This window comes from Pantherophis guttatus, chromosome 1 (assembly GCF_059756535.1).
Source record: "Pantherophis guttatus breed Tessera chromosome 1, ASM5975653v1, whole genome shotgun sequence".
Taxonomy (NCBI): Eukaryota; Metazoa; Chordata; class Lepidosauria; order Squamata; family Colubridae; genus Pantherophis; species Pantherophis guttatus.
In genome coordinates this window covers 20031295-20056806 of record NC_142063.1, presented here as the reverse complement: position 1 = coordinate 20056806, position 25512 = coordinate 20031295, and the positions used below count along the sequence as shown (strand labels likewise).

The following is a 25512-nucleotide window of genomic DNA, read 5'->3' as shown; positions in this document are numbered from 1 at the left end:
TTTTATTGAGTATGAACTGAATGCAACCAATGAAAAGCAAGGTCTGAGGTAATAGGCGCGAAAATCACATATAGAAATCATCCCTAAAACCCTCCCCCCAATCCTCCGGTCAGGATTATCCAATCCACATCCTCCCCAGGGGTCATGTGGGGTGTAGCTTCCAATGGTTCCATCCTCCTGGTATGCCATGCCAGTTGACCTTGAGTGGTTATCAGCGCTCTTCCCAGCTGCAGAGAGACGCTGAGGAAAACTTTCTTCATTTTTTTTTTTTAATTTGATTTATATGCCGCCCTTCTCCGGAGACTCAGGGCGGCTTACAATGCGCTAAGCAATAGCCTTCATCCTTTTGTCTATTTATACAAAGTCAGCTTATTGCCCCCACAACTGGATCCTCAATTTACCTACCTTAGAAAGGATGGAAGGCTGAGTCAACCTTGAGCCTGGCGAGATTCGAACCTGCAGTAATTGCAGGCAGCTGGTCTTAATAACAGGGTGCTTTAGACCACTGTACTACCAAGGCTCTTACTCCACCAGCTCACTTCCCCCTCCCCCCAGACATCCAGACAGCTCCCCCTTCCCCCGTTACAATGGCAGCCGAGCAAGCAAGCAATAAAAAGGCGGAGGCTGACATTCATCCCTCCTGCAGAAGAGACATTATCCCTACAAGAAAACAGAATAAGGGGAGAAAGAGAAATATACATAAAGAAGAACATAATTACAGGTTCAGTATTAAGGTTTATCAGGATATTTAGAATAAAACAATTGCAGTTGCTTCGGAGCCCTAACATCTCGCTCATCTACCCATTCAGACTGAGCTAAAGGGAAATGTTTCCAGGCCACCAGTAGTGCACCTTACTGCGATGTTTCCTCGAATCTAAAATTTCTTTGACCTCAAAATGCTGTTCCTCTTCAATGAGTATGAGCATAGGAGGAGGTTCTTGGTTCGAACGCAAAGGGGACGAATGCTCGGGCTTCAGCAAGCTAACATGAAACACCGGGTGAATCCTCCGCAAGGTTTTAGGCAGCTCTAATTGCACCGTAACTGGGTTAACTATGTGTACGACAGGGAAAGGACCCACATACTTAGGTCCAAGCTTTTTTGACTTTTGGGTAGTTTGCAAGTAGTTGGTGGAAAGGAAAACCCTATCTCCTACCTTATAATCCCAACCCTGAATTCTTTTCTTATCAGCTTGAGTTTTATGAGCTTGGTGAGCCTTGTCCAGAGCCTTACGGGTTACGGACCAAGTACCACGTAACTGTTCAATCCATTCAGCCAAAGAAGGTATCTGTGGGTTCTCCTGAGGCAACTCTGAGATGGGCACAAAGTCCTGGCCGGAGGCTACATTAAACGGGATAAACCCAGTACTTCTGTGTATAGAGTTATTATAGGCAACCTCTGCAATCGGCAACAAGTCTGCCCAGGATAATTTCCGAGAGGTATGCCATGCCAGTTGACCTTGAGTGGTTATCAGTGCTCTTCCCAGCTACAGAGAGACGCTGAGGAAAACTTTCTTCATTTACTCCACCAGCTCACTTCCCCCCCACCACCAGACATCCACACAGCTTGCCCCTCCCCCGTTACAATGGCAGCCGAGCAAGCAAGCAATAAAAAGGCGGAGGCTGACACTATAATTACCGAATCTTACAAGCCTCCCCTTCTGATTGTGCCTTCCCCTCCTTATAACCCAGTGAATCTGTGAGGTATTTGCTTGATCTGCTTCTGAATATTATTGCATAGTTCTGGACTTAAAAATGCTTCAGCAACTTTGGTCTAGGAAACAGTTCCTCCATATCAGGGGTGAAATCCAGCAGGTTCTGACAGGTTCTGGAGAACTGGTAGTGGAAATTTTGAGCAGTTCGGAGAACCGGTAGTGGAAATTTTGAGTAAATCAGAGAACCGGCAAATACCACCTCTGGCTAGCCTCAGAGTGGGGCGGGAATGGATGTTTTGCAGTATCCTTCCCCTACCACACCCACGAAGCAACGCCCACAGAACCGGTAGTAAAAAAATTTGGATTTCACCACTGCTCCATATCTCCATCAAGGACTTCTGACAAGCAAAGTCAATGGGAAAGCCAGATTCACTTAAAAACCACTTACCGACTGCAGTGATTCACTTAATAACTGTGGCAAGAAAGGTGGCAAAATGGGGCAAAACTCACTTAACAAATATCTCACTTAACAACAGAAATTTTGGGCTCAATTGTGGTCATAAGTCAAGGACGACCTGTATGTCAGCATTCCAAGTAATACACCCATTAAGAATAGAACTCTGAGGCAGGTAGATTCCTCAAAGAACAATTTATTGGACACATCATTTTGACACAACTGGTGAAAACCGACTCTGAAAGTTCCCACGGTTTTCACCTAATTAAAAAGTGAAAGTTTTCCTCTTCCTCCAAATCATCAGTCACATTGTCCAATAGAGGTGCTGGCTGTTTGCTTGGTTACTCCACTCCTCCTCTTCCCAGCCCCCTGTTGGAATGACCTTGGTTCCCATAGAATTTTTTTTTATTTTGACGGCATAACCGCAGCTAACTATTCCTTACTCCCTGTCTTCTGGCAACCCTGAAGCCCCAAAGATGGCCTCGGCCAGGTTCGCTTCAGGGTTGACATTGTACATGTGTCAGTGCAGATGGCTGAATACATTTTATTCAAGGCAGCAACAATAATGAATTAAAATACAATGTCATGATTTATTCCAGAATTTCAGGTTGGCGCTTCCATTCTCAATTCCTTCAATAAAAAAAAATAACACTGTTTTCATCCCACCATTGGTTAGATCAGCCAGAGATCAGATTCCTAATATAAATAGGGACAGAATCATCAATTTTGCATCCAATCGCAGTTTTCCAGAAGAAGGAACCAGCAAGACATTTTCGCTCCCAAAAGCAACTCTTCCATCTCGCCTCAGTGACCTTCGATGCACCCACAGAAAATTGCAAAATCAGGAATATAAACCTGAGGCTGGTATTTTGATTTGAACAGATGTGAAGTCCATCTCTGGCTAAAATATTTCTGAGTATGAAGAACGAAGGCATATTTCTTCAGTGAGTTTAGAAATATTTCTTCTGCATTCTTCCCTCTTTGCTTTCTCCTAGGAAGGGATTTAGACCTAGAGAAACTTGCTGGTGTTTTTGTAGCATCACCCAACCATCAGCAAAGTGATTTAAAGCTTATTTGTGTTGCTGTTATTTTGGCACAACGTTGGTTGAATTGTTCCAGAAGAAGGTAGAAGTTGCCAAGAGGGAAATAACCAACCGAGTCCCTATTTAATATGCCAAAGATTCAGTGGTATCACTTCATCCAATGTTACGCTTCACAAAAGCTTATGCCTTTTAATGTAATCTGTTCTTCAGAAAAGGTATGACAAAACTTCTTCTAATGTAGATTAACATGGGCTCTCCTGCAGTGTTTCTTTTGACAAATTCAGCTCACACCAGAGAGCAAAAAACTCCAATATAGAAAGAGAGTACTTAACTCATTCTAAAAGAGGGTTCAAGTCCTGCTTCCACATCTACCCTGCAAAAATCCAGCTGACCACTAGATGGCCCGAGACACATAGCAGAATGTTATGTTGTGGCTGCCATCTAGTGGACAATGTGATTTTGCAGCCCAACTACAGCATAGAAATCCTATTTTAACAATATAGTACTGTATGGGAAAGTGATGGTGGGTGGGGGGCAGCTTTATATGGATTATATTGCCAAGAAAAAGGGAAACTCTGAAATTGCCAGGGCAATCCTTTACAACATCTGCTATTAAATAATTTTATGAAGAGGTTATTTATATAAACAGTAGAATGAACTGTTCTTTTAAGATAATATTTGCAGGGATTTGCAAACCAGGCTAGTGCAACTGCAATCATACTAGCATATTGCCTGGCTAGTAAAAAGCTAGGATTTCATTGGCCAGATCATCGCTGGTATTTTTAGAGTGGCTATTATTACTTCTTAGATTCTTGGTTTAAGTGGAAATGGAGCAAGGTAAAATCTGGTGTCCTTTATTTATTTATTTCGTCATGTTTATGTAGTGTATATTGGAGGTGGTGATCCTTTGAGAGCTATATCCAACAAAAATTCATTTTAATGTATGCCGATTAGTGTACATTCAAAGTGATAATAAAGTTATTATTCTATTCTATTCTATTCTATTCTATTCTATTCATTGCTCTTCTCTTTTTTTGAGTGGAGAGAGGTAAAGCAGGTGCTGCTCCATCTGTTCCAAGTATCAATCTGATATTGCAGTATTTGCCAGAATTGTGAGCTCCCATTTGGGGAAGGTAATGTCTGTGCTGTTTTCTACTGTTCTTTCCCCCAAAAATATATTTTATAATGTTACTAGCTGAATACCCGTGCTCTGCTATGAAACTATGTGATCAGGCTTGATAAATTGACACTTACAGCTTGAAAATTAATGAGTCATTACGCTTGGCCTCTCCTCTCCCCTTCTCTCCCTCAGCCTTGCCCCACAGAAGCCTATCCTATCCTATCCCCTTTCTCTCCCTCAGCCTTGCCCCACAGAAGCCTATCCTATCCTATCCCCTTTCTCTCCCTCAGCCTTGCCCCACAGAAGCCTATCCTATCCTATCCCCTTTCTCTCCCTCAGCCTTGCCCCACAGAAACGTCTCCTATCCTATCCCCTTCTCTCCCTCAGGCTTGCCCCACAGAAATGTCTCCTATCCTATCCCCTTCTCTCCCTCAAGCTTGCCCAGGGGTCAGCAACCCGTGGCTCTGGAGCTGCATGTGGTTCTTTCATTTCCTCTGCTGCGTCTCCCTGTTGCTGGTCGGCTCCACAATTGATAGGGCTTTCGATTAGGACAGGTAGAGGAAAAAGGATGCTGTGCTAGGAGAAAACTCTATGGTAGGAGAACTGACTTCCAGTCGGCTCCAGAATTGAATGGGGGCTTCTGGTTAGGATCTTTGTGGCTCTTTGAGTGTTTAAGGTTGCTGACCCCTGTCCTTGCCCCACAGAAGCCTCCCCTATCCTATCCCCTTCTCTCCCTCAATCTTGCCCCACAGAAGCCTCCCCTATTCTATCCCCTTCTCTCCCTCAACCTTGCTCCACAGAAGCCTCACCTATCCTATCCCCCTTCTCTCCCTCAGACTTGCCCCACAGAAGCCTATCCTATCCTATCCCCCTTCTCTCCCTGAGGCTTGCCCCACAGAAGCCTCCCCTATCCTATCTCCTGGTTGCTGCTGTGAAAGTAAAACTGAAACTGAAACTCCTCTCCTCTGCTTGTGTTTTGCATTTGGAACAGATTTCTTTTCAGGTGGGGAGGGGGAATAGAACTCCTTGGCATCAGAGCATGTTAATAATAATATAGGAAATACTAATGTTCTGATGGTCATTTTGAAAAATCCTTTCTTAGTGAGCACCTAGAAGCCAAGAGGAACATACGTGGCAAATTTCAAGTTTGTAGGCTTTATGGTTGTGAAGATTTTGTGATGATGCATGAGTGGTATTTCGCTTTTATATATATGTGTATAGATTGATTGACTGATTGATGAGACTTCAATTAAGATAAGGAGTCTGGAGACTAAACCATACAATGAACTATTGAGGAAATTAGATATGTCCAGCCTAATGAAGAAAAGGACAATGGATAGCAGTCTTCCAGTATTTGAGGGGCTGTCACAGAGAACAGGGTATATGACTTCAAAGCACCTGAAGGCAGAACAAGAAGCAATGGATGGAAGGAAGATCTTTAAAGAGAGATCCAACCTAGAATTAAGAAGAAACCTCCTGAGAGTGAGAACTATTAATCAATGGAATAGCTTACCTCCAGTTGTTGTAGATGCTCCACCACTGGAGGTTTTCATGAATAGACTGGACAGCCATTTTTCCAGAATGGTATAGTCTCCTCCTTGAGCAGAGGGTTGGACTGGAAGACCTCCAACCCTATTATTCTATATTCTAAGTTCTGTCTGATTGCAAATGCTTGTTTCTCCCTAATCTTACTTGCATTACTCGCATTATTCCTTTAATTGGTGTAATAGGAGTAATGCATAATTTTCATATATCAGTCCCAGGACAATAATAGTGACTTTTGCAAAGCTGTCTGCAACCAAAAGTTCATTCTTTCTTTGCATCATCTTTCCCTTCTCCAGATCCTACATGACTTTAGTGGTGGTCCCAATAATGATGAGTCTGACGTTTGTTTAAATGTTGAGATTCAGCTGAAAAGAGACACATGGTATACCATCTCCTGCTTGAGCAGGGGGTTGGACTAACAGGGGTGGGCAACTATGGCCCTTATATGACTTGTGGACTTCAACTCCCAGAATTCCTGAGCCAGCCATGTTAGCTCAGGAATTCTGGGAATTGAAGTCCACAAGTCATAAAAGGGCCATAGTAGCCCACCTCTGGACTAGAAGACCTCCAAGGAAGGTCCCTTCCAACTCTGTTAAATTGGCGTGATTGAGAGCCGAAAAAGAGGTACCGAACGCGCTGCCTCAACGGCTATTGGGGTTTTTTTCCTTCTCGCCACAGGGATCTGTTTTTCACATTCTCCGTTCCTCTCTAGAAAGAAAACCAGGAAAAATTACGGTCCCAACCCAAATTGGACTAGGGTCGAGCTCGATCAGGCATTGCGAAGGGCACCCTTCATATCGCGACAAGAGAAAGGAAGGACCTCTTCGAGAAGTAGGAAGTACCCGTGGGAGCCAGGCCTCGAGTGGCCATGGGGTCCAGATCCAGGTCCAGGTCCAGGTCTAGGGAACGGCGTCGGCGGAGAAGCCGGTCTAGGTCTGAAGAGCGAGAAAGTCGGGGGAGGAGGAGGAGAAGAAATCGGGAAGGGAGGTGAGGCGAACGAATGCGGCTCCGAGATTTATGATCATAGAGTTCAGGATCATAGAGTTACTGGGTAGTTAGAAAGGCGTTAGGAATAAGCTCCTGCTGGATGCTTCTTCCCTAGAGTGGATGGCTTATATTTGGGCAGCTGGACTCAAATGAGAGTTTACCAATGAGGGTTTAAAACCCTGTTTCCAAGCCCTGTTTCCCATCCTGTGAATTTTGGATAAGCAGCGGGGCAGTTTTTAAGGGGTAATGACTGGGGAACAAGTCCCTCTGAGTACATGGAGATAGTATTAGAATAGAATAACAGAGTTGGAAGGGACCTTGAAGGTCATCTAGTCCAACCCCCTGCTTAGGCAGGAAACCCTACAACTACTTCAGACAAATTGTTATCCAACGTCTTCTTAAAATCTTCTAGTGTTGGAGCATTCAGCATGAGATAATTTTGAAGGCAGCGAAGCTTTCTGAAGTAGCGTCTGCTGCCTCCCATCCCCAGCACTCTTGGGAGTGACAATACAAAACTCCATATTTCATGGTAGACTTTCATAAGCTCTATCTTTAGGCCAGTGCTTTTCAACTTTGGCAAGTTTAAGATGTGCGGATTTCAACTCCCAGTATGCAGACTGGGGAATTCTGGGAGTTGAAGTCTTAAAACTTGCCAAAGTTGAGAAACAACATGCTAGAGCTCAAAACCCAATTGTCTCAATAACAATAATAACAGTACCCACTGTTGTTACTGCTACACTATCCAGGTATGTCATTTTTTTTAGAAAGATGTAGAATGTAATACAATACAGGTAATTCTCACTTAGCAATTCCAATTGGTACCAGCAATGTTGTTAAGCAAAGCAGTGGCTAAATGAAACTGTGACTGTGATTAAGATCTTCCGCTTTTCTTTGACGGATACACAAAAGTTGAAAATGCAAGAATTGGTTGTAAAGTTAACTTTTTAATTGTAACTGGTTGCTACCTGAGATAGTTGCTAATTGAGGACAATCTGTATAACCAAGTTTTTTTCCCACTGAAATCTTACAGGGCATTTGTCTTCATTACACTCTATTAATAGAGCATAAAAGTCTGTTGCCTGAATTTGGTAACAAAAAGAGGAAAGGGAAATGGAAGCTTAATAAATTTAAAGCATATGCAGTTATACATATTGAGGATTATTTTCAGAATAATCTGATATGGGGAATATCAGGATTTCATGGACTCCCTTATTTCCCTATGACAAACAAAGAAAAGGCAGATAATCTGCTGAAATTCACACACGTCAACCTTAAGGGGGCATATGAAAAAGCCACGGAGGTACTAGATTGAAAGGTATCAATATTTTCAGTTCAAATCATTTCAGTACAGATTTTGTCTGCTTTAGATGTGCTTAATTGTTTTACAGTGATAAATTCTGAGCCAGTTCAACAGAATTTTTCACAATTTGGGGTGGTGGGAGTAATGTATTGATAAATGCTGATTTAGCTGACCCAATTAGCTCCTTAAGATGAATGCAGAAATATAGATATATAGCAAGGGTGGGGAACATTTGAGTGCCAAGAGCTGCTCTTAACAGTTTTGAGGCTGACCAAGTGTATGTGGTTGCATCACAAAAGAGCAAAGACTAGTATGGGGGAGGATTTTGTTCTTTTTTAAAATTGTGACATGCCTATTATAAAACTTAGAATACAATTTTCCTCTTTTCCTACCACAAAACATTTTTGGTTTGCAATGGTTATGCTCAGAGGAGGCTGTAAGGACCACAGAGGCAGGTCTCAGAGGCCACTTGTTTCTGACCCATTTTAAACTAACACCAGAGCTTTTCTTTTTAAGCTCAGAGGAAGAGAACCAGAAATGGGGAAAGAAGAAAGAAAAAAGCAGGGACCAGCATTACAAGAGACACAAGAGTCACTCTTCCCGTCACTGGGAACGGTCCCCCAACTCGGATTCCTCTTCAGAAAAAAGGGGGCATAAAAGTGAGAAAAAGGGGAAGAAGTACCGGAAGCGTTCTGAATCCAGATCCTCAGTATCTTCCATGACATCCCCATCACCTTCCCGCTCACAGAGCTCCAAGGGTGACTTAGGTGAGCAGCTAAGCCTCCAGGAACGCTTGAAATTGAAAGAAGACCAGAAAAACCAAAAGGAGTTGATGAAGGCTCTTGAAACCCCTGAAGAGAAACGGGCCCGACGTTTAGCCAAGAAGGAGGCCAAGGAACGAAAAAAACGGGAGAAGATGGGATGGGGAGAAGAGTATATGGGTTACACCAATACTGACAACCCTTTCGGAGACAACAACCTGCTTGGGGCTTTCATCTGGAGCAAGGTAAGTCCTGAATTCATGTCTACAATTGAAGACAGGTAGTGGAGGGTAACAGTGAAACCTCTCAAGAGAACCACCTCTTTAAAGTGCACTTTCTCGCTCATAATCTAATCCAAACTTCAGGGTTGTTAGGAAAGCCGTGGAGTGAGAGGTGAAGATTAGACAGACAGATACACCAACCTCCTTCCGTGAGCAGTCTTCCTCAGCCTGATGCTCTTCCAAAGTGTTACATTTCAGTTCACATAATCCATCAGCTGTGCCCTATGGCTGTGATTGAAGAATGATGGAAGTTTAAATACAAAATATCTGCCAAACTTCCAAGCTGTGGAAGACTATCAAAAATCACACGTACAATAAAACTTCAAATTATTATGGGAGTATTCCAGAAGAAATAGATGAAATTGGTTGCTGGGAACATGAAAAGGTTAGACTTACCCTGTTTCCCCCAAAATAAGACATCCCCTGATAATAAGCCCGATCGGGCTTTTGAGCGCATGGCAATAAGGCTAAGTGTTTATTTCAGGGTTCAAAAAAATATAAGACCGGGTCTTATTTTCAGGGAAACATAGTAGACAGATGTGAAGTATATGTTTGGGGCAAATCTCAAGGCAATTATTTTACCCAGGTAGACTGGCTGCTCTTATCTGGTGCAAAGAAGGTGTACATAATCTTAAAATGTTTATTCAAGTCCTTATGAAAATTACAGAGGGCAAATACTGCCTTTTAAAATAATATTCACTATAGTTTAACAGAGGTCCACGTAAACCACATCATTTAAAATGTTGTTTCTTACATTTCTCACTTCAGTAACATTAAACAATAACATCCAGGTACAAAATTAATATTATAAGATTATTATTAGCTAAAATGCACACAGAGATCGTGTTCGGTGTAGTGGTTAAGGCACCAGACTAGAAAACAGGAGGTGGAGAATTTTACTTCTATCTTATGCAGAGCTGGGTGACCTTGGGCCAGTCACTCTTTTTCAAAATCTTAGAAAACTGCAGGGATTAATCCAGGCAATCCTCAACATTAATCTGAAGGCACACACAAACAATGCATGCAGTGTCTAAACCAAGGGTCCTTTGTGCTCGCTGAGCTTGGTTGTTTTCTTGCAGATGTTTCATTACCCAAATTAGGTAACATCATCAGTGCTCAATATCTAAACCTTTATTTAACTGAGCTATAGACATATGAGAAAGCCAATTTGGTGTAGAGGTTAAAGGCTGGACTAGAAACCAAGAGACTGTGAGTTTTACCTTAGCCACAAAGACTGGTTCCTTTGGGCCAGTCTTCTCAGAACTCTGGGAAGAAGAAGACATAATGTCCCAAAAAACTGCAGGGACTCCTTGATGCTAGGCGTCAAGACTGGCCAAAAGCCCTCCTCTTCCTCCACTACCCCCTTTTAAAATGTTGTGGGCTGTTGCAACTTAAGTGAAAATGTTTCTGGGAAAAAAATTATTTGGCTTTATTTAGGGTTTGGTGGGTTATATTTATTTTTTAGGCTTTGGAAAAAAAGGGAATTGGACACTTAGAGGAAAAAGAACTGAAAGATCGGAACAAGAGGATCCAAGAAGAAAATCGACTTGAATTGCAGAAGGTAAGGATCAAAATAAAATAGATGGAGAGAATCCTGTGAGTTTTGCATTGACCCAGAACCAGTTGTTTTAATTCCAAGACGTAAACTTGTAAAGTATGATGGTGAACTGAGTCTAATGCTTGGACATAAAGTTATTCTTTGATATTTAAGATCATTCAGATAGCAGACCAGTTCTGAATTTAAGATACCCCATTTTCTAAGACATACATTTTCATACAAAATGGTTCAGGAGTGACATCCAAGAACAAGTGTATATTCTTTTCTAATCAGATCAGTGTTTCTCTTATCTGACTTTTAGCCATTGCAGAGAATTCTGAGAGCTATTCTGATTGAGAAATGCTGAAACAGATAAGGACCTAGGGAACTGCAGATACTTCTCTATAAAAATTTCTATTAGGGAAAATTTTTAGCAACAGCAGAGAAATTCTGATTGCATGTTGTTGGATTGAACAGAAGCAGCTGTGTTGTACAGAATAAAACTAATATTTGTCAAACTCAACCTAAATGATTGATAACACCAATCCTTCCAGTATTTTCTTAGACTTTCCTAAAATGCCAGACATTAAACTAGAGATATTGATCCCAAATTTTTCTGGGATGGGTCAGCATTTTTCACTTTGGGCAAATTGCAGTTTCAGAAAGGCAATTTAGACAAGAAAAACCAAAATACAGGTACAGATTAGGTGAAATTTGGCTCAAATAGCAGTAACTGAGAGAGGGATGTTGGAGTCCTAGTGGACAGTCACTTAAATATGAGCCAGCAATGTGTTGCAGCTGCCAAAATCACCAATGCAGTCCAAGGCTGTATTAACAGAGGGATAGAATCAAGATCATGAGAAGTGATATTACCGCCTTATAATGCCTTGGTAAGACCACACTTGGAATACTGCTGTGGGTGCTCTAACACTGGAGGCTTTTAAGAAGAGACTAGACAGCCATTTGTCTGGAATGATATAGGATCTCCTGCTTGAGTAGGGGGACAGAGTAGAAGACCTCCAAGGTCCCTTCCAACTCTGTTATTCTGTAATTTCTTTGAATGTAGTCTTCGGACTTCACAGAGGGGCCTAGCCTTATTTTTTTTTTCCATATCAATGCACTCTAAATATTTTCACAAACTGTGAGTAAAGGTAGTTTTCAACTTATGGCATAATTGAGCCCAACATTTATGTTGCTCGGTGAGACATTTGTTAAGTGAGTTTTGCCATATTTTCTGATTTCTTGCCACAGTTGTTAAGTGAATCACTGCAGTTAAGTTAGTAACACGTTTGTTAAGTGAATCTGGCTTCCCCATTGACTTGCCAGAAGGTCGCAAAAGGTGATCACATGACCCCGGGACACTGCAACCGTCATAACCATGAGCCAATGACCAAGAATTTGAATTTTGATCACGTGACTGCAGGGAGGATGCAATGGTCATAAGTTTGAAAACTGTTATAAGTCACTTTTTTCAGTGCTGTTGTAACTTTGAACAGTCACTAAATGAACTGTTGTAAGTCGAAGACTATCTGTATTGCTAGGGGGCCTTGCTCATTTGCAGAACACATTTTTGTGGTTCCAGGTTTTTCAGAAAACCCACATCTCTGCGTTGAACCTAGAATTTCATCCATGAACTCTGATGCTGAGCTTTAGGAGTAGCATCTGCTACTGCACTGTTCTGTGCCTCTGGATCAGTGTTTCTCACTCAGGAGATCTTTCAGATATCTGGATTTCAGTGTTGAAGTTGCACATCTTAAAGTTGCTGAGGTTGAGAATCACTGCTCTGGAGTGAGAAGGGAGTGTAGGGTCTCCTGCTTGGGTGGGGAAGTTGGACTAGATGACCTACCAGGTCCCTTCCAACTCTGTTAAACGAGTGCCAATGTGTTGTGTACCTCCGTTAACCCCTCCCTTCCCCACGTATACCAGGTGAAGCAGCTCCGCTTGGAGCGGGAGCGGGAAAAAGCCATGAGGGAGCAAGAGCTGGAGATGCTGCAGCGGGAGAAAGAGGCGGAGCATTTCAAGACGTGGGAGGAGCAAGAGGACAATTTCCATCTTCAGCAAGCCAAGCTACGGTAAACGGACAATGGATGGAACATAGGTCTTCAGGGGAGGGAGCAATTAAGTTCCCAAATATAAAAGAATAATGAAACCATTCGTAGTCCACAGTATAATTCTCAGACCTGATTCTGCCAATATATTTCTTTGGAGTCCAAGGAAGGCAAAAAACTTCCAATATGATCAGATGAAGAACAGGGAAGAATTGATAGCCTAATGGTGAAACATCTGGTTTGGAATTTCTTGGGTTCTCCAACTGCTAGGATTTTTGGAAATAGTTTTCTTTAGTCAAGAAGACTCCACAGTACTGGATTAGATGGGTCAGGAGCTTGACTTGAGCTTTCCATTATATTTTCCATCAAATCCAGCTTTGTAATCATGTTTATAAGCATAGGAACTATTTGAAAGATCCATTGACTAATCTTACTGAGGACCTAGGTATTACATATATGGTATTACACTTAATCCTAAATTTACGACCTTAATGGAAACTTCCATTATAGCAATAGCAATAGCACTTAGATTATATATACCACTTCATAGTGCTTTACAGCCTTCTCTAAGTGATTTACAGAGTCAGCATATTGCCCTCAGCAATCTGGGTCCTCTTTTTATCCACCTCGGAAGGATGGAAGGCTGAATCAACCTTCAGCCTGGTGAGATTCGAACTGCCAAATTGCAGGCAGCCAGCAGTCAGTAAATCCATAAGGATGTAAAATGGATCACCCATGTGACCAACCTGATTTTAGGACCTTTTTTTGCAGTTGCTGTTTAATGACCACCACATTCATTGTTTGCTATGGACCAGTTTTGCTGAAAACAGGAAATAAATGCTGATTGTTCGCAAAATGTAAATGTTTGCACATTGTAAAATGTAATCATATGACTCTGGGTCACTCCAAACAGCAATAAATGCAGGCTGGTTGCTGAGCACCTGACATGTGATCAGGTGACCATGGAGAGGGGTGGCTGTCAGTTGTAACTTCTATCAGTCGTTAAATGACCGGTCATAAGTCGAGGACTACCTGTAGGTATATTATACAATAATATATAATTGTATTAGATAATATTTACTGTATTAGATATTCTGATACGTGGGCTATTTTGATCTCAGCATCAAAGATTGTCCCATCCTCTGATGTTGCACAAATTGGTAGCACTTAAGTGGCTTTTGCCAGCTTATGAGCCACGGTGGCACAGTGGTTAGAGTGCATTACTGCAGGCTACGTCTGCTGGCCGCCTGCAATTTGGCAGTTCAAATCTCGCCAGGCTTCCATCCTTCTGAGGTGGATAAAATTGTTGGGGGCAATTGGCTGACTCGGTAAACCGCTTAGAGAGGGCTGTTAAAGCACTATGGGACGGTATATAAGTCTAATTGCTATTGCTATTATCATGATGTGTCTGGAAATAGAAAAGCCTGAAAATAAATGTTTAAATACTACCATTATGCCAGTTTTGCTTTGTGCAGCAGAAATGTGGACACCATTTGCTTAGGATCAGGAGGAAATGGAGGCTTTTGAGATGAGATCTTTCAGGACAATCCTGTCATCTCCTTAAGCGATTGATGATGGAATGAGGACCCTTGATAGGCAGATAGGCAGTTAACAGCCCATAGTTAAAAAATAAGAACCAGCAATCACGCCTTTGTTAGTTTGGACATGCCTGTAGGATGGATACAGCATGCCTGTTTAGGTGACTATAGAAATTTATGTCCATCTAAATGGAAAGTATTTTTTTTTAAAATATTCCCCCTCCGCAATTCCTCAATCAGCCAAATAAACTAAAGCACAGAGTTACAGTTTAATGCCACAAATGCTGACATGAATGCCATATCTACTCAGGATAGAGAACTCTACAAGGGGTACCTTCAGCTCCATTAGGGATACCTTATAATTTGTGGTCTATCCCACCAGCACTGGAGAACCTGAAAGGATGAATGAATCCTACTGTCTATCTGCAGCAATAACTTTGAACAATTGGTAACCAGGAATTATATTCAGGTGTAAGACAGAAAGTTGCCTTTACCTTCAAGGGCATTTTGTCTCTTGCATCAAGGTTGTGTGCTCTGATCAGCAGTGTGTTTCTGGAGGGTAGCAAAGAAAATTCCTTTCTTTGGAGATGTCTGGGATCTAACCTTGGATACCCACCAGATGTAGAGCTATTGAGCCCTTCCCAAAATCTTTATCCTGGGCTGCATTGCTCTTAACTTCTTTCCCCGGATGCCCCTTTTTCTGGCAGCTCCAAAATCCGGATCCGAGACGGGCGGGCCAAGCCAATTGATCTCTTGGCAAAATACATCAGTGCTGAAGATGATGACTTGGCAGTGGAGATGCACGAACCTTACACATTTCTGAATGGACTCACTGTCTCCGACATGGAAGATCTACTAGAAGACATCCAGGTACCCAGCCGATGGTGGCTGTCCTGTTCTCCCAGGAGGGAGAAAAGGGTCTTCCCGACCCTGATCCGAAGTTCGTCTAGCTCAGCCTTCCTCTACTTCAGTGTTTCTCAACCTTGGCCGCTGGACGATGTGTGGACTTCAACTCCCAGAATTCCCCAGCCAGCTCTGCTGGCTGGGGAATTCTGGGAGTTGAAGTCCACACATCGTCCAGCGGCCAAGGTTGACAAACACTGCTCTACTTGGTGGCTTGCAAATATATTAAGGCTCAGATGCCCAACCATCTAGAACAGGGGTGTCAAACGTGATTTCATTGAGGGCCACATCAGGGTTGTGTTTGACCTCAGGTGGGTCAGGGGGCCATGACCAGCTCAATGTCACTCGTGTCGGGGGCTCCTGTGATGGGCCGAGAGCTTTGCCAGTGAAAATGGGCTCCCGAGCTCCATTTTCAGCTGCAACAGCCTCCTGCAGCCTTCTGCCAGCAAAAACAGAGCTCAGGAGCCCCCCGTGCTCCATTTTTGCTGGCAGAGGGTTGCAGGAGACCTTCGCAGCCGAAAATGGAGCTTGCAAGTTTTCGCTGGCAGAAGCATTGCGGGCCGGTCCTTCGCTGTTTCCAGGGTGGCCCCTTGGGCCAGATCTAGGCATCCCATGGGCCAGATCCGGCCCACGTGCCTTGAATTTGACACTCCAGATCTAGAAGATACAGGTAGTCCTCAACTTATGACCATAATGAAGCCTGCTTGTTATGGTTGTAAGTCATGACAGTTGTAAAGTGGGTCACCCATGTGACCAACCTGATTGTATAACCGTTTTTGAAATGGTCATTCAGCGAATCCGTTGTTCGCCATGAGTTGGTTTTGCTAAATACAGGAAATAGAGGCTGGCTTTCAGCAAAAATGTCATGTTGGCATGACCATAGAGTGTTGCAAACAGTCGTAAATGCAGACCAGTTGTTGAGTGGCTGATATAGTCAGATGATCACAGGGGTGTGGCCATTGGAACTTTGGAACCAGGTTTTCAAGGCCTTTGGGGTGGGGGTGGGGGTGGGGGCTGTCCTAAGTTTGAATGCCATATGGGTGGTCATAAGTCGAGAATTACTTGTACCAGGCTGGAGGAGGCTGGGCTAGTTAACAATTGCAATTTAATGCAACCATATAACTTGTAGTTAAACAACTTCTCTAGTCCAAATGATTATAAACAAAAGGAAAGAATAAATGCAAATTATTGTCAAGAAGCTATTTTGCTACAGTATTCTAGTTTCTTCTCTTTGCTTCTCTTTTTTCAAATTTAATTTGCTTTCAAATACTAGGTGTGTCCCCCCCCCCCGCCCATCCTCATTTTCTTCTCCCCATTTGGCAGGAGAAAAAAAATTAAGTAACTTTTGCAGATATGCCTACTGTCCCTGTTGTTACAACATCCATTCCTCCCTCAGTTCAAATTTCAAGAAGAGATAACAGTTGAAAACAAACATTATATCCGTTGTGTTTTCTTTCCTTCTTTCTTTCTTTCTTTCTTTCTTTCTTTCTTTCTCTTTCCTTCCTTCCTTCCTTCCTTCCTTCCTTCCTTCCTTCCTTCCTTCCTTCCTCTTCTAATCTCTTTCCCTCTTGTTTCAGGTTTACATGGAGTTGGAGCAAGGGAAGAATGTGGATTTCTGGAGAGACATGACTATCATCACTGAAGATGAAATAGCCAAACTCCGGAAACTGGAGGCTTCTGGGAAAGGACCAGGTAGGGGCAGAAAGACAAGAAAAGACAAAAATTAGGACTCCATTAATTCCATCCAAAAATAGTTCCCTACCCACCGCTGGCTTTCAGCAAACTATGGTATTTTCCATTTTCTGAAGGCATTTGATATTATCCATTCCACTGAACTGTAGTTCCTCTTCATATTCTCATCAATACTTATTTATTTATGCGTTTGTTTGTTTGTTTAATCAAATTTAGACACCACCCATCTCACTGTCCAAATAACTGGGCATTTTTACAGATAAAAGCCATAAAACCATATAAAGGAATACAATTCAAAACAGAATTAATGTACTCCTCCCTAGGCCTGGCCACCTGGGGAATTTTACATTGACAACTAATTGTATTTCTGATACTTTTTTGGAAGGATCATACTTGGCAGATATTGTTTCCGATGGAGATCAGGGTGATCAGCGTCCCCATCATTCCTACAGCATACCTCTTTGATAGATCCCTATTTTGCTTCTGGAAAGCATCTTCTTCCTCTTCTAGATTGGGCAGAGCATAGTAGATACCACCAATAGTGTGGCTTTTATTCGTTCCTCTATTTTGTTTTAACCAGGCACTCTTCACATAATTGCCAAGTTCATTTCCTTGAATAGCTAAGCAGACGTGGATATTTTAATGTAGGGGCAATTCTTTCTTTTCTGTTACTTCTATTCCATTTGAACAATCAAAACACACCCCTCATTCATTATATTCTGATTGGGTGAATCATCCTACTAATGTTGAACTTTGGATCCTAGAATTCCCTGCCAAAGGATTCTAGGAATTGGAGCCCAGCACTGCTGTGGGCACTGAGCTGAAGAAAACTGCCTTAGAATTTAGGTAATTTTGCTGTGCTTGCTAGTTCCTTGAATAGACCTAATGCAGTTAAAATGAGTATCTGATCACTCCATCCCCAAATATCCTTTCAAAATCTCATGTAAAAAAATATGTCCTGTCCTATTTATCTGAGATCGAGACAAACTCTTCCCAGCCACTGGAACCAATTGTCTCCATGTCCTCTTCTGGCCTACGGATTTAAGGAGTATCATCTTCCAATCCAGTAGTCGGCAACCTTAAACACTCAAAGAGCCATTTGGACCCATTTCCCACAGAAAAGAAAACACAGGGAGCCACAAAACACTTCCTGTGCCTGACTATTTCCTGAGCAGCCACAAAACTAGCATATGTAGTTGAATTAACCATTCTGTTCTGAAACTTTTCTTGGATTTATCCATGGTTGGCCTACCGGGGGTTGAAAAGCTCAATAAATTGTGTGCCAGCAGGTGTTACACATTGGCGGTTGTGACGCATATTTTGAGCGACGGAGCCGCAGCAGAGGAATGAAAGAGCCACATGCGGCTCCAGAGCCACGGGTTGCTGACCCCTGTTCCAATCGTATATTTTTGTGTCTTGCAGGAGAGCGTCGTGAAGGGGTGAATGCCTCAGTTAGTTCTGATGTACAATCTGTCTTCAAGGGGAAGACCTACAACCAGTTGCAAGTGATCTACCAGGGAATCGAGGGCAAGATCCTGGCTGGGGGACCCAACTTGGACATTGGCTACTGGGAGAGCCTGCTCCAGCAGCTAAAGGCATACATGGCACGGGCCAGGTAAATATGCACGTATCTGATTTATATCCACCTCCATCCAGAGGGGGACTCTGTGGTTTATACCATGTACTTTCCATTACCAATGAATCAAGACTTTCCCAAATGACTGGACCAAACCAGACTGGCTAGCATCCTGGCTGTCTGGATTTGGTGGAAATAGTTGGCCTTACCAACTGATCTCACAAAGCTAAGCCATATCAGACAGGGTTAGTGCTCCCTCTGGGGTCCACCATGAAATCAGATCTGTAATCTTGATGGGAAAATTGAGCACATGTCCCAAAAGAAAGCATTGGCCAACCCCATCCATGTAGCTACCAGGAAAACTGGGTTTATCCATGTTGTCTTCAGGAAAATAAAGTTAGTTCAAAAGAGACTTTTAATCCAGCTGGAAGGTGCAGGTTGGAGATGGAGAGGTACCTCTCAAGAATTAATAACTTACTAGGCCATTTTAGTGGGTTTGATATATTTTTTGAAGCATTCATTGTATCGAAACAGCCACAAAAGAGCTCAACCAGATTGGGATTATAAATGTGGGGATGGAAAGGAGGAGAATGATGAAGATGACATTAGAAAGGGGCATATTGCCAAAGAATATCAAGGCATAATTTTAAGAGGGCTGTGCTGTCCCAATAATATGCCTATCACCTGAGCATCATTGGTGTATGGCCCTTATGCAGGAAGTTGGAATCAGACTGAATAGATTTCATGGAAGGAACATGAGCATCATTTCCACAGACAGACAAACAGTCTCTCTCTCTCTCTCTTTCTCTCTCTCCCTCTCCCTCTCCCTCCCTCCCTCTCTCTCAATACACACACACCTAGCCACAGGAACTAATTCTGTGTTCTATCCCTCCTGGCTCACAGGTTGCGAGAACGGCATCAGGACGTCCTGCGCCAGAAGCTATACAAGCTCAAACAAGAACAAGGCGTGGAAAGTGAGCCCCTTTTCCCCATCATGAAAAAAGAATCGCCATCCCCAGAAACTGCCAGTAGCCGCCACAGGTACCTATGGTTGGGATGCTGTTACCTGCTTCCTTCATCCTTAACACTGAAGGTTTTCATCCCAGTGCGTAAAGACTCAGGTGCTCTTTCTATTGATATGCATAGCTGCTCCTAGATGACATAAATAGCATTATCATTATCGGAGCAGCATTATCCTTCCTATGCAAGGAGAAGTCTTGCTGTTTTATATATTTGGTAGTACGTTGCTCAATCTGGGCTCCCTCCAAGATACACGGACTACAGCTCCCAAATTCCTTGTGGCTATTACTGAGACTTCTGGAAGTTGAAGTCCATATATCTGGAGTTACCCAATTTGGGAAAAGCTGCCCTTGTAAGTGTGTTTTGGATTATATTTATTTGTTTGCTTATTAAATTTACATGCTGCCCATCTCACCATCCAAAGCGACCTTGGACGGCTTACAATACTAGTAAAAATAGAAATATAAAAACAATGTATACATATAAGAATAATTAAAGTTACAGGGGTTAAATACAGACTTAGAAATTTATAAAAGTAGCTTACAGGTAGTCCTCGCTTAATGTTTATTGTTCAGTGACTCAACAGCGCTGAACAAAGAGGCTTATAACCAGCCATTGAAGTTGTGGCCACTGCAGCACCCCTGCAGTCATGGGAACAAAATTCAGGGTCCACATTTATGGCCACCTTTTGGCTGCCCACCTACCTATTGTGACCTGGCCGTGTCCACCACCATGTCCACAGCACTGTGTGCCACTGCTGTACTGTCGAGGGCCTTCTTTTGCACTGGGGCAGCTGGGGCTTCTCTGGTGTCCTGCCCAGAGTGTTTTCTCACAAAAGAAGCTTGGTGTGCAAAAGAAAGACCCTTCTAACCAGGGCCTCCTTTTACACACCGGCCTTCTTTCATGAAAGAAGGTTCTGACTGGGGCACAAGAGAAGCCCTTGTGCTGCACCGATGCGAAAGGATAAGGCAGTGACGTGCAGGTGGCATTCAGTTCTGGGCAGTAGGGACAGCTGGTGACAGTGAGAAGCCAGAGGGCCAAAAGGACAGAGATTTCAGGAGAGAGGAATAGGCAGGTAGGGGGAATGTCAGGGTTCCAAGTAACACCCCCAACGAAAGAAGACTCTGAGGCTTGAATTTCCATAAAGTTCCATTTTATTGAAGATGTCATATTGGCACATCTGGGAAAACCCGAATCTGAAAGCTTCCAGGTTTTCCCCACCCAAAAGAAAGTTCATGTCCCTGCCCAGCACCCACATGTCCATCACATGATCCAATCAGGCACCATCCAACACTGAAGATACCTCCCAGTCACCTCATCACAGCTGCAGGGCAAGATGGCCTTGACTCTCCTAGAAAAGAATGTTATTTTGACTATATATCACCCATACTCTACAATCCCCCCTCCTGATTTCCCACAGTAGAAAACATGGCAGGCCTGAAGGCCCAACTATAAAAGATGGCTTCCAGGTCTGACAGCAAGTTCAAGAGGAGGCTAAGCTAAAAGAATACATTTTTATCTTGATTGTAAAGCCATGATTGTTCCTTTTTAGAGAGGCAAAAGTTGGGTCTCAAAAGATTCATCATGATCTCATCGGAATATATGATCCGTTAGAGCAGGGGTGGGGAACGATGGCCCTTTTATGACTTGTGGACATGGAATTCTGACTCAGGAATTATGGGAGTTGAAGTCCACAAGTCATAAAAGGCCCATCGTTCCCCACCCCTGTTTTAGAAGATTACATAAGCCAAAGTTAAAGAGACCTGGTTCTTTGCCTGAAATTGCTTACAGTTAAGAGTCTATGGAGATTCTCAATCTCATCCAGGTCATGGTTGTCCCAAAGGTGCTTTTTTTCAAGAGGCAACTGGACTTTCTGGTTTTTCTTTGAAGACGTTTCGCTTCTCATCCAAGAAGTTTCTTCAGCGCTCAGAGCTGAAGAAGCTTCTTGGATGAGAAGCGAAACATCTTCAAAGGAATTACAAAGGGTTTCCCAACCTTGGGAAGTTGAAGGTGAATAGACTGCAACTCCCAGAATTCTTAGCAATGGCTGTGCTGGCTATGGAATTCTAGGAATTGAAGTCCATACACCTAGAAATTGCCAACTGACTGAGTAAAGAGCTTGTTAACTGAAAGAGATTAAAAGCAAATGAAGATTAGAACAATGGGTCAAGACAGAAAGATTTAGAGATCTTATGTCCCCGGTCGCTGCACTCTTTTTGCTAAAAAGGTGGGCTACCCTCTTCCCCGTCTTCTACCCAGGCTAGAGCCAGAGGAAATTGCCTCAGCACAGCCTGGTCCTTCCTCCGTGGAGCCTGGCACTGAACAGGAAGCTGAAGCCAAAGCCGAGGGAGACGGAGAAGCGGTGCTGATCGAGGAGGACCTGATTCAGCAGAGCCTGGATGACTATGATGCCGGCAAGTACAGCCCCCGGCTGCTCACCTCCCACGAGCTCCCCTTTGATGCCCACGTGGTGGACGCGGATGAGGATCTCCAGCGCCTCCAGCTCTCCCGGCAGCAGCTCCAGGTCACAGGTAAGGAATGGGAAGATGGCAGGAGACTTCACCTGGGTTTCATGATGGCAGTGTATGTAACACAGTCAATGTGCACATGGCTCTGTACCACAAAAAGAATTTTATGTTCTGAAATCCAATAAACCTGGGGAAAGAAGAAAGGAGAGGAATAAATTTCCAATTTCCAAAATTACCAGCCAGCCTCTCCCCCTCAGCCCCATTTGAAACATCCTCTTAATATCAAGTAATAAACTCCTGTCATTCGTCATGCTGAGAATCCATTTTTGCTCTGCCTTTTAATCTCTCTTATTCAATTATCCATCTAGTCATTTTTCATAAGGAGTTTCCAACCCTAAATCTAGGTTGAGTTGGCTTTTTCAAAACTCTAAAGAGAAACCATTAGAGGTGAATAAGAGGTCAAAATGGGTTCCTGCATTCTTTAAAAAACAGTAAAAGTTCAAATTAGGCAACAATTAGAAATTAAAACAAATAATCTCTGAATCCAGAAGGAAGACAAATGAGTACAGGTAGTCCTTGATTTACGACCATAATAGAGCCTGGAATTTCTGTCAAAAATCATGAAAATCATCAGTTGAGGCCCCATATGACCAAACTGATTTTATGATCTTTTTTCTGGTGATCGTTAAGTGAGAATGCATTCCTATGGGGAGTTTTTTTGCCAGAAAGGAGTTGAAAAGGACAGTTTCTGGTAAAAAATAATAACTTGAATCACATGATTAAGGAATGCTGCAATCTGCCATAAAGGTAAGCCGGTTGCCAAGCACCTGAAATGCAGTCATTCTGCCACAGTTGGAACTCTGGAACTGGGTTATGAATACCTTTTAAGGAGACCATCATAACCTCAAATGGTTGCTAACCTACTGAGGCCTACCTGTATTCCATTGCTACCAGAATCCCAGGTGGAAAAATTATTAAAAAACGTCTTGGTGGAGGCGGATGTTTATCTTAATTTGGAAGTAAATATGATGACAGAAAAATAGGCTGTACATTTTAAGGAGCCTCCTGCTGGTATTTACATGCCAGACTTTTAAATATTAAAAGAAATAAGGTAGACTTGGGCCATGACTTCGAGTTTCTGTCATAACTTGAATCTCTTCTCACCCTCCACATTTCAGGCTAATTGAAATCAAATCTTTAATTTTAAAAAACAAGACTGGAAACCAGCTTGATTAGAAATCTGTTTTAAACAGGCTATAAAATTGAACATATATATTGTAGTCTGCCAGTCCCCTCATCAAAACTGTACTTTATATTTTATTGATTGATTGATTGATTAGATTTATGTGCTGCCCCTCTTATCTTGATGGGACATAATATGTTTATTGTGGTTGGGATAGAAGTCCAAATCAATATAAAGTGCTTATTAAAGTTCAGCTATTTTACTGGTGGGATATAATTTGGGTGACAGCTCACTGCTGTAGAATCCCATAGTGGAAGGTGTTTCCAGATGAATTTGGGCCTTCTCTTTCTCACCAGCCACAGGGGCTAAAAAATTGTAAAGATAAAACAGACATTCAAGGATATTGTGGCCAATTGTGCACCAGACCACATGCCAACTCTGGTGTTCTCCTCCTACAGGTGATGCCAGCGAGAGTGCCGAGGATATTTTTTTCCGCCGCGCTAAAGAAGGGATGGGGGCTGATGAGGCCCAATTCAGCGTGGAAATGCCCTTGACCGGCAAGGCCTACTTGTGGGCTGACAAATACCGTCCCCGCAAACCACGTTTCTTCAACCGAGTGCACACCGGATTTGAGTGGAACAAGTACAACCAGACCCACTACGATTTCGACAACCCTCCGCCCAAGATTGTGCAGGGTTACAAGTTTAATATCTTCTACCCGGACCTGATCGATAAACGTTCCACCCCAGAATACTTTCTGGAAGCTTGCCCGGACAATAAGGACTTCGCCACCCTGCGCTTCCACGCCGGACCTCCTTACGAAGACATCGCCTTTAAGATTGTCAACCGAGAGTGGGAATACTCTCACCGGCATGGCTTCCGCTGCCAGTTTGCCAACGGCATCTTCCAGCTCTGGTTCCACTTCAAGCGCTACCGTTACCGGCGCTGAAGAGGTGAACAGAAGTGGGCTGATTTTATGAAGGGACAAACGTGGATATGTGCAGGCAACTGGTTCCTTGAACATGGACCAAAATGGTGGCTTTCAGTATGGGAACATCAGGTTGGACAGCGTTTCTAAAGTGTGCTAGAGCCACTACTTTCAGAAATCGTCTTTTTTAAAAAATGTTTCAGGACTGCCCTGATGTTCACTAGCCATTCAGCTGTGGGGAAATCGTCTCTTTGGCAGTAGATGGTGCTCTTTCCTCTGCTAGCCAGTGACATCTAAAACCGGTCAATTTAAAGTGTCTAATTGAGGTGGCTGATACCTTGATTGAGATTATCCTTGTTTTTTAGAATGTATACATTTGGGAGGGTGGGAGAAAGTGTCCAACTACGATAAAGATTTTGGATACATGCTGCTTGTTTGGTATTCTTTACCCCAGTATGGGAGAACATAAGTTACAGGTAGTCCTTGACTTACGACTATAATTGAGCCCAAAATTTCCATTTCTAAGCAAGGCAGTTAAGTAAGTTTTGTTCCGTGTTACAACCTTCCTTGCCGCAGTTATTAAGTGAATTATGCCACAGTTATTAAGCTAGTAACACAGTTATTAAATGCACCTGACTTCCCCATTGATTTTGCTTGTCAGAAGGTCGCAAAAGGTGATTGCATGACCCCCCTGGGATGCTGCAATTGTCATAAATACATGCCAGTTGCCAAGCATCCAGATTTCGAACACACGGTCATGAGGATACTACAACAATCGTTAAGTGTACAAAATGGTCGTAAGTAACTTCTTTCAGTGCTATTGTAACTTCAAACGGTCGCCAAACAAAAGGTTGTAAATCGAGGATTACCTGTGATTGGATCCACTCTCATTCTACCATAGCAGGGGGTAATATAGGTGGTCCTTGACTTACAACCACCATTGAGACTAGAGTGTCTGTTGCTAAGCAAAGCAATTTTTAAGTGAGTTGGGCCTGATTTTACAACTCATTTTGCCATGGTGGTTAAGTGAATCACTGCCGTTAAATGAATCACACGATAGTTATGTGAATCCAGGTTGTCAGAAGCTAGCTGGCAAGTTTGCAAATGGTTTTTTGCACATTTGCGGTTTTCCGGAACACTGACACATGGGATACTGCAATCATCATAAATACATGCCAGCTAGCAAGCACCAAAATTTTGATCGCAAGAAGGTGGGGATGTTGCAATGGTTGTAATTGCGAGGATGGATTCAGGGGTGGGTTCTAAAATTTTTTACCAGAGGTTCTGTGGGCATGGCTTATTTTGTGGGTGTGGCTTGATGGTCATGTGACAATTCTTTAGGATTTAGCAGAGGTACTGGTCTACCAGGCTTTTAACTGCTTGCAGAGCTGTATTGGTCTACCCATTTATTTTTGCAGGCACTGGTCTACTCATTTATTTTTGCAGGCACCAGTCTACTCATTTGTTTTTGGAGGC

General features: G+C 42.9%; 1 protein-coding gene across 2 annotated transcripts; it reads left to right on the top strand.

The window, feature by feature from the left end:
* Positions 1-24462, top strand: CACTIN (cactin, spliceosome C complex subunit). 2 transcript variants are annotated; one of them, XM_087894195.1, is made up of 11 exons: positions 1-6438; positions 6527-6801; positions 8618-9107; positions 10609-10704; positions 12607-12752; positions 14974-15136; positions 16747-16861; positions 18284-18476; positions 19341-19478; positions 21717-21988; positions 23567-24462. In XM_087894195.1, the coding sequence occupies exons 2-11, from the start codon at positions 6683-6685 to the stop codon at positions 24055-24057; spliced, it is 2223 nt and encodes a 740-aa protein (XP_087750321.1). In that variant the 5' UTR covers positions 1-6438; positions 6527-6682; the 3' UTR covers positions 24058-24462. The 2 variants fall into 2 exon arrangements, with proteins under 2 accessions (XP_087750321.1, XP_087750324.1); XM_087894198.1 differs by having other exon boundaries at positions 1-7547.
* Positions 24463-25512: the final 1050 nt, after the last annotated feature.

Bases quoted from the DNA above. Each gene is read 5' to 3' on its own strand.
- CACTIN (XM_087894195.1), top strand. From the start codon at position 6,683: ATGGGGTCCAGATCCAGGTCCAGGTCCAGGTCTAGGGAACGGCGTCGG. The intron at 10,705-12,606 runs GTAAGGATCAAA...CACGTATACCAG, and splicing joins ATCGACTTGAATTGCAGAAG to GTGAAGCAGCTCCGCTTGGA. The intron at 19,479-21,716 runs GTACCTATGGTT...TCTTCTACCCAG, and splicing joins ACTGCCAGTAGCCGCCACAG to GCTAGAGCCAGAGGAAATTG.